Here is a 17,317-nt window from a genome sequence, read left to right on the forward strand (position 1 = left end):
AGAAAACAATAAAAAAGGCCATTTCCAAATATGCGTCAAGTGATGAAAGTTTGGAGATTTCCTTTAGTAGTTGGTTTGTAATTCAGCAAATACGTGAATGGGTGCGCGCAAGCGTTGATACGATGCACACGCGCGTGCGGTTACTGTGTTTTGTCCGTTCAGTACGTGACATCGCTTAGCTGCAATCGACTGAGTGATTTCTAGCACAATTCAAAACATGACTCGGCAAGTTTTCAATTGAAATCGAGTCCTAGAATAATATCGTTCAGCATTTACTGAGCTAAAAGTTCATCAGGTTAGTTGTTAAGCACCCTTCTTTAGATTTTGAGCACTTTTGTTGCTTCAAATGACGAAAACAAATGCACAAATGACGAATGATCTACCCTACCTTGAAAGACAAAACAATATAACAAAAAACTTGGAACATTCCAAGGAATTCCAAAATAAAAATTAGAATTGTCAAATATCCTATAACAAAATCACTCAAAGTTGGCACACTTTCTTTGAACTGTGGCAAATATTTTAATCAAGATGAAAGGGTAGTCAATGCAGACCAAACCCAGCTTGCTGTCACTGTAAATTCACGGAGGCCCCTATCAATGGCGAAAGCACTAAAAGCAAGCTATTGTACCAAACATCTGTCCCATGACAGACTATCTGAACAATAGCTAACACAATGCTTATGCCATTGAAGGGGGCCTCCATGCGTGTAGAGTATTAGCGGTTCCAGATTGGTCTTAATGCATTGAGAACTACATTGTACTTTTCTATGTGTTCAACAAAAAATTCCAAGTTTTAAGAAGGTAATTCGGGACAATTAAATGAATTATCGTCAATCAAATGTTCAGACTGGGTAGACAAAGTTGTCATAATCACAACAATTATTTTGGATCACACAAATGATGATTTCAGCCATCTGTATAATTTAATCCAAAGATAAATATCTATATTTTGTTTCCATTTCAAAACTAATAAATATGTACGGTGACCCTAATGATCTTTTACTCGATCTCATTGGATTTGGCCTCATTACAATTATTACGAACTTGATTTTTTGGCCTTTTTTTTACCTTTATGGTTAAAAAATATAAAGAGAAATACAGCACTTGAAATGCAACTTTACAATGCAAGTTAAAAACATGAAACTTCTCGCAAGACAAACACTTACATAAGAAATGTAAGGATTAAAACTTGAAAGTGGCTGAATAAAAAACAGAGGCTTGTTTTATGTCTTGGTTCCCGTGGATTTCCTTTTCATCTTTGTACCTGAGAAAGGAAAGAAAAATATGTTACTTGAGTCTTGTAAGATGTTTTTTTTGCATCGGGAGATGTTTATTTTAAAGGGACACTGAGTCCTGGGTAGGGAATTATTTTTTTCCCAAACAACATCGTATGGATGGTTGTTGAGCGCCCTCTACAATACTTTTATTATACGTACGCAGGAATATATTGCCATTATAGTTTGCTGTTGAGCTCTCCGATGGCTTAGCTGGATAATGACATTGTTTTGAGATCAGAGGGTGTGAGTTCGAAACCACATTTTCCCACTTTTTTTTTGGCCACAGAGGAGTAAGGGGGGGGGGGGGGGAGAAAGAGACAGAGGAGAAAGGGGGTGGGGAGGGAGTGGGGCTTGGGGTGGGAAAGGAGTGGGGGTGAGGGACGGAGTGGGGGGAGGGAAGGAGGGTGGGGGAGGCATGGGTGAGCATGGGCAGGGGTGTTGGGGGGGGGGGGGCATACGGTACGCATAAAAAAATTCGAACCCCCCCCCCCAAACTTGAAATTTGGTAGTCCTTTCTTCACAAGTGACCCTTTTTAGCTCGCGAGAACGTCTTTAATTGTGCGGCCATGGAAAGCGCCACCTATTGTCCGATAGTGTCTGATTTAAAAAAAACCACTGTCTACCTTTCAGCACCGATGCTACAGAAATTGGAAAAGAAACATCCAGTTCCCCCCCCCCCCCCCCCCCCATCGTGAGAACGTTGGCTAGGCCCTTGATTTCATGTAGCTGTATGGCATGTGGATAGATAAAGCGTGCACAGGTTCACTCACTTTTCATTGCTTCTTTGGAAGGAAGGGAAGCTCTCCGCTTCAGCGCAGCTTTGGGTGAGTTACTGTCATTGGTACTCTTAGCTTTCTTCAGCCGTTTTGCTTGTGTTGAAACTGAGCTCTCTTGTGATGATTTGGGTGTTCTGGCGACAGTTTTCTTGCTGATCCTTTCGGTCGGGCTGTCGTTTTTTGATTTAGTACTTTCCTGAAAAGAATTATATGACAAACGTTGTGTTGGACAGGACAATGTTTGTGTATAAATACAAAAAATGTTTTTAACAAATCGATTTCCATGCCCCCAAACTGCATGAAAATAGTGGGACAGCCTCTTTTTTGAAGTTGAAATTGTGTTTTCAGAGCGCATTTTATTATTTGCGATGTCCAAACAATGATCTGGCATTGCAGTGTCGCAATGATGTCCTTTCTGGCACTAAAAGTTCACAGGTTTTCTGAAAAACTGTGAATCTAAAAAGCAGCTCATTGCAACAGCTTACAAATGCATTAACCCTCCTATGTAGTCATACATTCTATGCCAAGTTGTCCTTGCAGTCAAAATCAATCACGTGACTGTTTTCAATAGTTAAAGAGCTCCCAGCCTACTTAAAGCAGGATTGACTGGCTGTGACTGTTTATGTAACTTGATACAGCTGTGCTTTGACTGTAGGCGATTGACAAGCCAGCTGTGCCTACCACTTGCCCGTTTTTGTCTGTTGACTGAATTTGACTAGTCAGAGTGCTTGCTTGAAATATGATCCGACTGTTGGTGACTAGCCTGTGTACAAGGCATGGCAGGGAAGATGATTGATTTTCTTTGCTGTGACTGTTCAGATGTCAGGAGGTTTAATAACGTTTGCATACTGATTGGTTCAATCAACAAAGATGCGCTTGACATATTCAGGGAAAGTGTGTGACAATAACGGTGAAAATGCAAGTTTAGACTTACCTGGGAGGAGCCAGAGATTACTTGGACGTCAGCCGTCTGTTTCTTGGCACTTTGCTTCCGGCCAGACGGCGTGTCCTTATCAAACATCTCCTCCAGTGCCTTGGGCTGCAGACGTGGCATCTTTGAGGACGTCTTCTGAGATTGGGAGGCAGGTAAGGAACCGGGATCCGTCTGGCTGTCCGCTGAGATGCCCGCGAGAATGCGATAGGTGTCTCCAAATGTTGCTGCCCGCTTGACCTTGGAGGGGCTCAAGGGCGACACCCCTTGCCGCTTCTCTGCCGACTTGGAGGCAGTCTTCTCGGCAGGGGTGGAGCTTTGTGCTCCCTTGGTGGGCTGTCGTGGGGTGCTGACTGCCAGGCTCCTAGTCTTAATGCCTCCTGTGATCGTCAGCGATTTACGCTTTGGTTGTTTCTTCTTCGATGCTGACCTGGTGACTAAGGGCTGCCCGAGATCTAAAGATGTAGTAGCGCACTCCTCGCGGATGCGCCTGATACCTTCAGAAACCGCATCCTGAACAGCTGGGGTCTTCTGCTCCGAAGTCTTTGAGGCCTGCTTGCTAGTCTTGGACTGTCTAAAGACTGGCGAGTGAGGTATAGCAGGCTCCTTGTCGCTGTCGCTAGAGGTAACCATCCGTTTTCTAACACTGCCTACTTTCCTTACCGACCCAGACAGCCTGCTGTGCTTCTTCAAACCCGGTGTTGTATCCTTCTCTTCTCTAGGTTGTGAAGCATGTGTAGATTCCTCTGTGTCTATGGGATGCTGGAGATCGGAAGATGCTGTTTCACATTCCTTCTGCATCTGTCTATTGTCTTTAGAAACTGCATCCTCAACAGAAGCAGTCATCTGCTCAGAAGTCTTAGAGGCCTGTTTGCCAGCCTTGGATCGTCTGAAGACTGGCGAGGGAAGTCTAGCAGGCTCTTCATCACTGTCGCTAGAGGTAATCATCCGTTTTCTCGCACTGCCTGTTTTCCTTGCCGACCTAGACAGCCTGTTCTGTTTCTTTGTAGCTGGCGCTGTATTCTTCTTTTCTCTAGGTTGTGAGGCATCTGCAGATTCCTCTGGGTTGGAGTCAGTGCCGACTCCTTGCAGCGAATCTAAGTTTTTGGCCCGTCGTGGAGTGGCAAACGTGCCATTATCAGTTTTAGTACTCCTTGTTTCATTGTCGGCTGAGCTGCAGGAATCAGGGACTACTTCAACATCATCAGTCTGGGAATGCTTTCCAGATTCGGTGCCTCGAGTTGGCTGGGAGTCACTGTCGCTGTCCTCGTTGTTCCGGCTGATGGGGGTGAAGAACCTCAGGAGGCTGGACTGACTGCGGGCGTTGCTCATGGACCTGAGATTCATGCCCTTGTGACCCCCATTGGACTCATCTGATACCTGCTCCTGTTTCTTGCTTGACGTCTTCCCAGATTCCTGGGAAGTGTGCAAACGTCTTGTCTGAGCTTTCAATGGGGAAGTCTCAGAACAAGACTGTCCTGAAGTATCCTTCCCTTTCCCGCTGTCATTTTCTTCATCTTGGTCATCATCATCAGCTTCGTTTTCAATGAGATGGATCTCATCTTCGTCATCCATTTCTTCTTCCTCCTCTCCCGCATCCTCCTCCGCTACTTCTCCATCCTCCTCAGCCTTATGACGTGAGGCCTTGACTTTAAAAGTAATCTCATCATCCACGTCGATGACAATGGACTCCCTGGTCGAGTCCAAGTTATCCTTGGCCGTGGTGAAGCTCTCTCGGTCTGACTCTGTTTCCTGCTGGTAGCCTTGGGTCTCTGGGATGACTATGACATCCTCTTCGTCTCCTTTTGAACTCAGCGACAGGGTCTTCTGACTTCTTGATTTCCCACGCCTCCTCTGAGTACTTCCTACGTCGCTTTTGGCCGCGCCACTGGCATCAGTCGCTTTCTGTGTCTCTGACTTCAACATGTACCGCTGCTCCTCAAAGCTCAGAGATTCGGGAACGGTTTGCTCCGAAGTGGTGCCACTCAAGTCCATGTCGACTTCATCGTAGTCGCTTTGATCATCACTATCCGACGGTGTGAGATTTCCATCACCGCCATTTCTGATGGAGCTGAATTTGCTCCTAGCTTTGGTGTTTGAGGGTTTCACAACTACATCTTCTTCATTCTCATCATCTTCACTAGTGTCCTGTCAAAGAGAATGACAACACTGAATTGATTAATATACCAGTCCATGCATATGTGTGTTCGTTACCCCCATTGTCTTATCAATTAAAATGATCAAACGTCATCCCTACAACGAAACCTTTTAAAGGGAATGTACATCATTTGCTTTTGCTGTAATTTTCAGAAATGAACTATTTGAGAGGTTAGTATAATAGATCAAATGTTGTTACACTGACATTTTTGAAGTTTTGTGTTCGAAAAGGTTGGAAAAACCAAGAAAAACAAAAATGTTCCAGTAGTCTGGTTCCCTGACTCCATAAAAGATAAAATGGATCAATATATAGATGATGGAAAATAGTAAGGCAGGGGAACCAGTCTAGCTGGCCTGCACCCGTTCATGAACATGTAACCAATAGCAAACAAAATTGGACTGAAAAAATGGTAAATTTGGAGCAGTAATTGAAAAATAGTTAGGTTTTTCCTACGCTGGTCGGCCGACCACCGTTGGAAATGTTTACAAAAATACCATTTTCTTGAAAATGACTTCACACCAGGTGCCATAATTTTACAAGATGCTTGAGACTGTCATTTACCAACATCCTAGAAAGGTGTTTCGTAAAAACTTGGTAGTTTTATTTTTCGATGTTTGCAAATGTTGTATATTCCCTTTTATGTCAGTTAAGATCAGTTAGCTCATTTATTTGTGGCTGAACAAACCAGAGACTCATGCAAATCAGCCATTAATTATTCGTAAGATGGAATCTGCGTTAGGATGATAAATTCAATATTAAAGGGTTTTGCCCTTATGAGTAGTTTGGTTGCAGTACCCGTTGCTGTGTCAGATTCCAACCAGCCAGCCGAACCCAGCAAGCTGCACGAGAGAGCAGGCCCCTTAGTCCCAACCAAGTAGTTCATGATTTTTCTCTCACAATCACTAGGGACAACACCGAGTATACAGTGTTTATAAAATACGACAGTGAAGGGCAAAACTCTATATTGAATGTATCCAGAAATTGCAAAAACAATTTTTCTGAAATCTAAATTCTTACAACTAACTACAAAAGTATTTTTTTCCCAAGAGATTTAGGATAGTCTCAGTTCACATACGCTTTAGGTTAAAGGAAATTTTAAAGCCCCGATGCAAATGTAATCACACACAAGACCAAGTCAGCTGTTCAGAGGCAATAACATGAAAAGCTCGCTTTACATAGTGGTATAACAGCAAAACAAGGAATTGGGATATAAACATTAACCCTCCTGCTGTTTGAACAGTCACAGACAGTCAAAAAAAAATCAATCCTCTTTCCCTGCCATGCCTTTTACACAGGCTAGTCACCAACAGTCAGATCATATTTCAAGCAAGCACTGTGACTAGTCAAATTCAGTCAACAGACAAAAGCAGGCAAGAAGTAACAAAAGCTGGCTTATCAATCACCTACGGTCAAAGCACAGCTGTATCAAGTTGCATAAACAGTCACAGCCAGTCAATCCTGATTTATGCAGGCTGGGAGCTCTTAACTGTTGACAACAGACACTTCATTGATTATGACTGAAAGGACAACTTGGCACAGAACGTATGTTTGCATAGGAGGGTTAATGATGGACTTGAAACAAGAGTACTGACCTCTTGGTCGATGCCCTCGATGAGCTCGTCAAGCCTGCTGTGTAATGCATCAACAGACTCCGGATCAGACTGGATAAAGAGAAAAACAACAACATCGAGGTTAAACAAGATATTTTGAATGACATCAGGACGTCATTGAAAATTGTCACTGACAATGACGTGCTAAGAGTTGGGGAAAGTGTGGGCTAAGACGTTGAGTCTGATCCATAAGCCTGAGCTGAGCTCTGAATGTGCAACACCATACAACTACCCTCATATCCCGAACAGGGCTGTAGGCTTGTGTGTGGTATTGGATTTTCAGAGTCCGCGGTATACCGTCAAAAAAATATGGCCGCATTCGGTATTATATCAGGTCTCTTTCTGGACATGAAATTGTTCCCTGATTTTTCTGGGTGATAGTTTGAACAATTTAGAGAGGTAGTTTCACGGAATGACTCACGTTGACTTGCTGAGCCAGGTCTTCATCTCGGCTGGTATCCTTAAAGAACAGTCCCTCTGTCTCTAGTATATCTGCCTGGTTGGCGTGGCTGTTGGTAACCGGCAGACTCTGATCGCCCCGGCCGTCTTTATAAGACAGGGTCTGGCTTTCGTTCTCTTCATCGCACACAATCTGAAATGTCGTCGCGAGAAATATGTACAATTGAGGGTAGGTAAATGAGGGAATAGATCAAGCATTATGGTCAACCCATAGAGCTGTATAACATTACTAGAACACTAACCCACCATAGACAATGTAGCCACACAGCGCATCAATATTTGCGAACAAACACTAGCAAGCCCGAAATTTTGTATGGCTATTTGCAAATCTGCATTTAAATTTGAAACGAATGCATAAATGAAGCCAATATGCGTAAAATATAGAGCTATGTTAAATTACTAGAGCGCTAACTCGATGTACAAAGTAATGCCTGATGGCCGCATCCATGTTTGTGCACAAACCTATGGAAAACTCGATATTTTGTGAGCTTTTGTACGGCTATTTGCATATCTGCGTTTGTATTTCATACCGGTGCGTCATTGAAGCCGATACGCCCAAAACCGAAACGCACGATCAGCAAATGAGCGTTTCTTTTTGCTCTACACAACAGCGCAACGTGTGCGCGTCCCTCCGCTTCAGATGCTTTTTTGAACCATCATGACACGCTTAAGTTGTTTGCGTAAGTACTTGCGCGTTGCATTTAGAGTACACTTTTAAAATTCAATCCATCTATTTTGATTTGTGTTCTACAAACACGCACATAATTTCAAAATGTCTGCGCCCAGAGCGGCTTCAAAGCGTCTCAGCACGCAAGAATGAAGAGTTAGCGCTCTAGTAATTTAATATAGCTCTATGGTGTAAAACCACAATTTGTAAATGTGCGCATATGCGGCCTCTTTTGTTGCACTCTTGTATCGCAAATAGAACATACAGGAATGAGAAGTTAACGTGTCATAACATGAACATAGTGACAACACTAGAGGGCGCTATTGGCGATACTTACATCCAGCAACTTGTCCAGGTAGTCTCTGGACGCTTGCTCAGTCAGATACTTGACCAGCAGGGACGCAGTGCTCTTGACCGAGTCGGGCAGGCTACTGTAGGCATCGGGGGCCACGCTGTACAGCCACTGGAGAAATTCTATGGACGGCTCGGCCGTCGCAGCAACCTTCGCACGAATGATAATCATAATTACCACAATAATGTAATAATTTGGAGCTTATTGACTCGAGGCACAATATGCCCTTGGGAGGGAAATTCAAATGCACCGCCTGTCGCGCCTGAACCAGTACGAGCACGCTGTGTGACTCTCCCACTCCGGCTTTGAGAGTGGTCAGAGAGCACCATCTACTGTTCGAGCACACTTGTGTTCTTGGGCAAGACACTTGACACAAATGTCTCAAAAAGTTTCACAATTATCATTTTTTTCTTGAAAATCAATCAAATTTAATACCTGAATGAAAGAGCATGTTTTTCCACTCATCTGAAAAAAAAAAAGAATTACTGAAATTGTACATCAGTGATCATCCCATCTTTCCATCCAATTCAGGAGAAAAATTGTCAAAGTAAGTGCTGGGGTCACATATATATGACTTCAAGCTTTGCATGGCGGATGAGATAAAGTAGAAAGATTGCGAGTAACACCATGTGGAAAGTAATCTCTCCTTGGAAGAAGTGTGGTTCTGAAAATAGTTCTCTGCTGGGGTCCCATAATTTATAACGAAAACTTGAAAGTAAGTTAAAATGCTAGTGAAAAAGTCAACAAAATACCAATGTCACAAGTTGCTGTACTAAAACCAAGAAATTGGACTCGATGAAATCGAACCCAGTTTTTGAGCTACATTTGACTTTAGGGTGTAATATTTCTATGTAAGAGACAAACAAAGCCTACTAACATTTGAGATATCCCGTAAGACGTCTTGAACGGCTGGCTCTGTCTGCTCTCGGAGAACCTGCCGGCTGAACCGGACAGCGCAGACGTACTTGATGAAGGCCTCGTTGGTCATGACGCTAGGTTTGGCCATCAGCATCTGCCTATTGGTGCAAAGAAGGTTACGGAGGGCAAAAACGGAGTTAGATTAACATGCATACCGTCAAACTTAAAAATGTGAACAATGTACGAATTGCCTGGTTTTGTATCTAGGCTAAGAGAGTTGCTTTGAAGATGATTTGAAGATGCCTATGATCATTTACTTTTCGTGAATTAATTTTTTTGGAAGCAACAAAATTGTTCAAAATCTACAGTAGGGTTCATAACAGCTAAACTCAAGAAGTTGTAGCTCAGTGGATACTCAACGTTTTGAGAAAACAGAGAAAACGTCTACACAATTTTTGGGTCTTGTAACTTGATAAAAAGCCTAGGGGGCCAGGGTTTACACAAGGAAGAATTTACTTGTAAATAGGCATCATGAAACGGCAGTCCCGGGCCGACGGCTGAGTGACTTGAAGAAGAAGGTTGAGTTGTTGGATTGGCGACTGACCAATGAGGAGGAGGATCTTAGACAAGGTGCTTCTGCCTTCGGCCTCTGCAGTGTCAGGATTATTTCTACAAGAAAGGCAATAAGGGTAATAATCGGGTACAGAACTCCAAGTTTTTGGTCTAGAAGAGTGGTATGGATCAAATTAGACTCGGTCCAAGACTGACTTTGGATTGTATTCCCCTAAAACAGCAGTTCACTATCATGAAGAAGAATCAAATTTAGCCTTGGGAACGTCGGCAGTGCTACCCAGAAAATTCTGCACATACCTTGTTTGTGCATACCTTGTTTGTGCATGCCTTGTTCGTACATTGATACAACGCGTGTGAGATATGCCTGGAATTTTCCGGTGTTAAGCGTTGCCAAAGGTGGCTGGTTCAAATTATATATAAGTGGGTACTGCAACCAAACTATTCAACAAGACATCAGTCTCGGTTTTTCGTTTAGAATAAGAAAAAGGCACATTCAAATTTTGAGGTGTTGCTGAATATCAGTCCGTTTACCTTGATAAGACAATGCTGATGTCCACGTAGATGGATAAAATGGCTGCCATCAAGTCTTCAAAGTTGGTCAAGGATTGGGACTGGGGATACCAAGACGGTTTGGGGACAAAGAGAGTAATGAGAGATCAATTATACATACGTTATTTTAATGATAGCAACAAGGAAGTTTGCTGAAGTGATTGCATAATATGATTATAACTAGCAAGTTATTTTTTTTACTCGCCAAAACTGTTTCCAGTGCACTTGGAATTATATTAAAACCTACATATGTCTGGTTTAAAAGACAGAGTCTAAAATGTTAAACTTGGTGGCAGGATTTTAAACCTGGCGGCAGGATTTTAAAGCCTGGTGGCACCTTTTGAAGCATGGCTGGGCGCCAGGATTGTTTTACAGGTTGGAGAACTTTGCAGATAGCTAACAAGCGTGACAGCTAACTTACTGAGTACCTAACTAGATTGACAAGGTAGCACTTGAAAAGACTAACTAGAGTGAAAATGTACATAAGCTTATGCATACTTTCACTCTAGTTAGTCATTTAAAGTGCTAGCTTACTTTTATAAATGTGATTTTGCCTGACTAACGTGGCTGCCCACCAGTCTTGAGTCTTCTTCAGTGCTGGACTTCCTATAGCAGCTCTCTGAGCTATTAAACTGGAAGGGTGACTGTGACCTCACAGTCGGTGCGGTGCAAACAAATATGGTGCTGTACATCAAAACTTAGGTGCGAGTAAAAATCATCAAGCAGACTGGTTTAGAGAGTCCTCAGGCTGGCCGGTGGCGACACAGCACTGATGGCGTTTAGTGCCACTTTTAGATTGACAAGGTGGACAGAAAACTAACTGGATTTAACTGCATGTAGCTGGATAGCTCAGTGGCTGGTAAGCTAACCAGCTGGTAAGCTATAACCAAAACTAGCTGGATCCAGCTGGAAAGTTACAGTAAGTAGCTGGATTTTTAACTAATCATCTACAGGTAGTCAGTTTCAGTCTAATGCAGGTAAGAGAAAGTCAGTTTCAGGTCAAATTGCTTTGAATTAACAGTCCCAATGCTTTCCCGCAACTGTACCTGCTTGTCTCGTTTCTGCCCGTGGAATTCGTGCTGCATCTTGGCCCACTGCAAGAAGTTCAGTATAAACCCTTGCAACTCCATCAACCTATGAGGGAAAATTTCTAATAATTATTAGTTCAAACTTCCTGTGAATTTTCTCAGCAAAGTGCATTCGTTATTAGATAACGGCAGACGTCACAATAAGACGTCCACTGTATAAACCGACTTTTACAAGTACTGTCAAATTTTGTGTGTGAGGGGAAGAGGTTTAGGGCCAGGGGTGTTGTAGGGGAAGCTTTAGGGGTGGGTGGGTGGGGGGTTGGGGTATAGTTGGGATGTGGGGGAAGACAACAGAGGACAGAAAACAAAGAGGAATTTAAAAAAAACTTTAAGTTCTTTACCTGCTAGAATCTTTGGTTTCAAGAACTTTGTCTGCCTCCAAAATGACTCCACTGCAGAAAAAAAATTCAAAGGTGATATCCAACGTTTACATGGTGGCAACTGGAGGATTTTGAAGGTTTGAGGGTGGTTTCTAGCCAAAAGGGCCTAGGGGGTTAGAACCCTAACCCTCTAGGCCTTTTTACTACGAACCATCCTCAATCCTCCAAAATGTTGCACTTATGCTCAAATGAAAGATACCCAGCGCCTCAATCCTTCAAAATCCTCCACCAACCCTGCCTTTTAAAAATGCATTCAGCCTCAATCCTCCAAAATCCTCTTCTTCAAACACCGTTCATCCTCAATCCTCCAAAATCCTTATGTGCTTCAATAACATTCATCCTGAATCCGATCCTCATGTTTCTTAAACACCATTCACCCTCCAAAACCGCCAGGAGGATTTTGGAGGATTGAGGTGAATTAGGGTTAAGTCTCATCTTGGTCCAAACACTTGAAACCCAACCCATTGTGTAGACCACATGCAAGAAAAGACGTACTGAATTGATTGAATAGAATTGTGTGGGACGAGCTTTCCTAGGCTGGCTTAGTCTTGTCGTACTAACCTCAGGCAGTCCGCCATTGTGCGGATCAACACCTTGGCATCTGACGTGCCAAGACCGGCCAGAACTTCCTGCTGCAGCAGGCCCATTGTGTCTGATGTTGTTCTCAGCTGAAAACAACAAGAAGACAAAAAATGATGAAAAAATGTCAGGGAATCAGGTCGGTGCAGTGGTTTCTTCCACATTTTCAACTGGGTTCGAATCCCACTCAGGCTGATCAGTAGACTGCATTCAGTCCCCCCATTACTCTAAACGTTTCCCTAGAATATCTGTCTAGAAATCTCCTCCCATCTCTGTACGTGATCATTTCTTAAGGCTTCCGAGCAACTGAGGAATCAATGGTTTCATCGTCACAGAAATGAAATAAAGAAAGAAAGAAATAGACAATCAACTCTGTCATTTCAACACCGTATCAGTTTGTTCTCCTCAGGCATGCCACTGTAAAGTCGCACACAAAAAAGAGGAAATTCCACCATTAAGAAGAATTTGTACAACGTTTTTTTTATTTTTAAAAGCAGATATAGGAATAAAAGAAGAGGAAATCAGTTGATGCGAGAAAAAAACTTGCATGGCGTTTTCACACTTCATTGATTTTTTTTCAAGTCAGGTAATATTTAACCCTTATTTAATATGATTTTTCTTACAACATAGGGAGTAAGAGATAATGTACAAAGGTTACCAAAAGTAATAGGCTGCTTACTTTGTCATCTGGTTGAAGTGAATGCAGGAACTCGCTGAAACTGTTGGAACTGCAGAGGCAGGCATAGGCATGGGGTGCTGTAACCAGAGAGAACACCATCTATTCATGATTGACATTTCACTTTGAAGTCCATGTTAAAGTTTTCGTTTATATTTCAGTTGAGTGTGCAACTAATGGATTAACTTCATGATGATTGACGAGTATTAAAAAATCAGAATGAAATTCTGAATGATAATTTACCTTGCTTCCTACTTGGGTTTATAGGTTAGGCGAGGAGTTGTAATTGAGCCAATCTCAAGTCCTCAGAGGTCAATGAAATAGACAAACCATAAGCAAGGTCACAAGTAACAGGGGATGAATGACAAAGGAATGCTGTTCTCACCATCCATTTGAATAGCTTGTTACTCAATATGAGAATGGTTAACTTGAATAACCTCCGACGACTTCATTAGACACCCTAGCCTTGACCTGGGCCCAATTTGGCGGCGTTGCTAAGCACAACAAATTTGCTTAGCACTAAAGTGTCTGGCTTATAAAACAGGTTACCAGCCAAAATTTACTTGCAAAGCAAACAACAGCTGAATACTAATCACGAGCAATATACATCACATGGAGTTTTGGAAGGTAACCTACTTTTATAAGCCAGACTTTTTTGGGGCTGTGCAAATTTGTGTGCTTAGCAGCGCCGTGAAATTGGCCCTAGCCCTTGGGCCACATCTTACCCAGCCTCTGCCTTTCCTCCGAGGGAAGTTGGGCGAGCGATTCTAGGACTCTGCTCTTCGCGTCTTTTGCACAAACATTGTATGCAAACGACGAGCTCTGACTGGCCGAGGCGCCATCCGGCTCATGTTGGCTTGTAACGTCCATCTTGCTGACAGATTGTGTTGCCATGGCAACCGTATCGTCTGTCCTTTCTTCATCGCTTCCATCATCCTTGGCAGCAGAGTCACTCGAGTGGGCGTTTGGACTGCATTTCCGAGGCGGCTTCTTGCTTCTTTTCGGGCTGGATGGAGCACGAGCTTCTTCTCGTCTCATCTGTGATGATCTCAGATCATTTGTGACCAAGTCTTTGTCGTCCTGACGCATTGTAGGCTCACCACTTTCATGTTGTACCTTCTGGCCCTTATTAATGCTTTTCGTGTTTCCACTTCTTCCATTTTTCGTCAACCTGAAAAAGATATTAAAAATTTTCCTGAAATTTCCCTGAAATTGTATTTGGTGTTATATTTGGGGAGGGAAAGAAGGAAACGCCACTTGCAATCTGAGGCAACTTACGCTTCTAGCTTTCTTGAGTACGTCGCTGCTTTCCCTTGTAGTTCAGACTTTAGTGGACTTTTAGGCAGGTCGTTCAAGGCATTCCTGAATGTTTGTTTGACTGTAGCAATGTCAGTAGGGACTGCAACAAAAAAGGAGGGAAAATTGTTAAAAGTAAATTCCAAACAATGCTTAAAACTTAAATGACACGAGTGACTTTTACTCACTAACGTGACATTCACCAAGCCTCTGATGTCACATCACAATACTTTTTAAAATACATGTATAACTTAACAAACAAAAGAAGTATATCTTTTCAGTTTTAAATTCATTCAAAAAAAGTTTGACGAAAAAAATCGATTAACAAAAATATTTAGTAACATTTTCAGATGAGCGATACAAGCTAGCGTTGTAAACTTGCTTGAGCCGAGTATAAAGGGCCTATAATCGTGATCACTTTGAAGACTAAAGTAAACCTGTTTTTTTTAGCTAGCGTTTCCAGTTCTACAAAATTGGCCATCGTGAGATCAATGTCAATGAATGTTGTCAGGTGAATCTACGCTTTTATTTTCGTTCTAGCTTTTTTAAAATTAGTTCACTTTTCACCCAAATATAACGCATTGTAATAATTAATAGCAAGTACATTCATGACATTACTGCATACGGCATGTACGGAGGTCACTCAGCAGATGTGTTTTTAATACTTTGTAAATTGTAGTGGCTATCCTTACAGCAGCAGTATTAAAAAACAATTTATTTATACTCCTTTTTTACAGCATTGCAAATACACCATGTGAATCTAAAACTGCCCCTCCAATGTCCAGAGAGCGCTTCAGTAGCTTGACTGGATAAACACGTCATTGGACTACTGACTGCCGAAGGTCCCGGGATCGAATCCGCACTAGGCCTAGAATTTTAATTTTTTAATTCCCTCTTTTCTGTTCTTTTCAATAGTTTTTTTTTTTACTTTTAAGTTTTAAGTTTTATCATCATATTAATAATAATATAATATTAATGATATGTTTTTAATCAAATCTTAATTTTTTCACTGATCATTCATCATGTATTGTTACATTGATGTACATGTACCAACTTGAACTTGAACTAGGCCTAGTTTCATTTTTTCTTGGTAGTGTATATTTTGCCGGAGGTAACGCCGGCAAACTATTGTTTACTAAAGGTTTGCCGGCGGCAATCCATATCAACAGAGGGCGCTGTACTCTTTAAGATAGGGCTGAATTATAACATGTATTAAATTCCCACCAAAGTTGTGTAGCACAGTCGGTGCAGTGGTTAAGCAATAGCTCTAGTGAGTGGGATGTCCTGAGTTCGAATCCTGACCCCCGCCACAATTTTAAGTTTTTTTTTTCCAATCCCCATATAAATAAGAACAGATAGTGGATATTTTGCCGGAGGTAATGACGGCAAACTAACAATTACTAAAGGTTTGCCGGCGGCAATCCATATCAACAGAGGGCGCTGTACTCTTTAAAATAGGGCTGAATTATAAGATGTATTAAATTCCCACCAAAAGTTGTGTAGCACGTTTGGTGTAATGGTTAAGCAAAGGCTCTGGTAAGCGGGATGACTCGCGTTCGATTCCGACCGCACCACATTTTAAAGTTTTTTTTTCTCATCCCCAAATAAATAAGAATATATTCTTCTTTTATTATTTTAACATGTCTCAAACATTTTTTGCAGAGTATTACATTTTCTTTTTCAGATTTGTGGCTCTGGAGGATTTTTTTAAAAGGGAAATAAAGTCCGAAATTATAAAATGGTCTGAATCCCATCTTGTGAATACGAGGTAACAACGATAATTTTGGCATGGAGCCAGACTAAAACTTGTCACCGGAAAATGTTGAAGTACAAAAAAACCAGCAACTGCGCATGTTCAGTGCATATCCGGCAAACTAACGTTTACTAAAGGTTTGCCGTCTCCGGCAAAATATACACTGCCATAAGAATATTCTTCTTTTATTATTTTAACATGTCTCAAACATTTTTTGCAGAGTATTACATTTTCTTTTTCAGATTTGTGGCTCTGGAGGATTTTTTTAAAAGGGAAATAAAGTCCGAAATTATAAAATGGTCTGAATCCCATCTTGTGAATACGAGGTAACAACGATAATTTTGGCATGGAGCCAGACTAAAACTTGTCACCGGAAAATGTTGAAGTACAAAAAAACCAGTAACTGCGCATGTTCAGTGCATATCCGGCAAACTAACGTTTACTAAAGGTTTGCCGTCTCCGGCAAAATATACACTGCCATAAGAATATTCTTCTTTTATTATTTTAATATGTCTCAAACATTTTATTGCAGAGTATTACTTTTTCTTTTACTTTTTCTTTTTCAGATTTGTGGCTCTGGAGGATTTTTTTTAAAGGGAAATAAAGTCCGAAATTATAAAATGGTCTGATTCCCATCTTGTTAATACAAAAATACAACGATAATATTGGCATGGAGCCAGACTAAAATTTGTCACCAGAAAATGTTGAAGTACAACAAAACAGTAACTGCGCATGTTCAGTGCATATCCGGCAAACTAACGTTTACTGAAGGTTTGCCGTCTCCGGCAAAATATCCACTGCCTTTTTTCTTAGTGATCCGTGGCTTTGGAGCCAAAGATCCTGACGGTGAACTGAATATTGTAATGTGACAGGTCGGGAAAACTGAACCAGACGGTCGGCCACTGCCATGCCTGGTGCAACGGGCTCTGGCTGCCATGCGTTAACATCAGTGACATGTCATGCACATTGTCATGCGTGTCATGGCCGGCATGCGCATGGGGATATGGCAATGGCCGCCCGACCATGCCGACCGCCGGGCCGGGGTAATCCCCCAAATAGGTAGGCCTGGCCTACCTCTTGATTGTTCATGTTCCTTTTCGTTGAGCTTTTTGGCAAGCAAACGAACAAAATGATTCGCCTTCTTTTCCATAACGACGTCGTTGTCATTTCAATCGCTCCGTCACACTCCAAAGGACACAATTCATTTGGGACGAATGTCCCACGTGCACACAACGTGCAGTTTATGTGATTTTAATTTTCCTCGTCTTGCGGGCGTATTGCACCTGTACGAGACGTGCAATTTTACAATGATATTGCAAACTTTTTCTTGGGT

General features: G+C 42.0%; 1 protein-coding gene across 1 annotated transcript; it reads right to left on the bottom strand.

Annotated features, from left to right (window-relative positions):
• Positions 1-498: 498 nt before the first annotated feature.
• Positions 499-17,316, bottom strand: LOC119727591 (dentin sialophosphoprotein-like). Its single transcript, XM_038199536.1, has 16 exons — positions 17,059-17,316; positions 14,214-14,334; positions 13,661-14,106; positions 12,939-13,015; positions 12,242-12,348; positions 11,642-11,692; positions 11,259-11,346; positions 10,195-10,274; positions 9,607-9,759; positions 9,110-9,248; positions 8,218-8,382; positions 7,176-7,346; positions 6,737-6,805; positions 2,990-5,134; positions 2,050-2,251; positions 499-1,266 (listed from the first exon to the last, which is right to left on the bottom strand). Exons 1-16 carry the CDS (start codon positions 17,132-17,134, stop codon positions 1,226-1,228), a joined length of 4,131 nt encoding a protein of 1,376 aa, XP_038055464.1. The 5' UTR covers positions 17,135-17,316; the 3' UTR covers positions 499-1,225.
• Between the last annotated feature and the right edge of the window lies 1 nt (position 17,317).

Source organism: Patiria miniata, unplaced genomic scaffold, assembly GCF_015706575.1.
Source record: "Patiria miniata isolate m_02_andy unplaced genomic scaffold, ASM1570657v1 HiC_scaffold_1, whole genome shotgun sequence".
NCBI lineage: Eukaryota > Metazoa > Echinodermata > Asteroidea > Valvatida > Asterinidae > Patiria > Patiria miniata.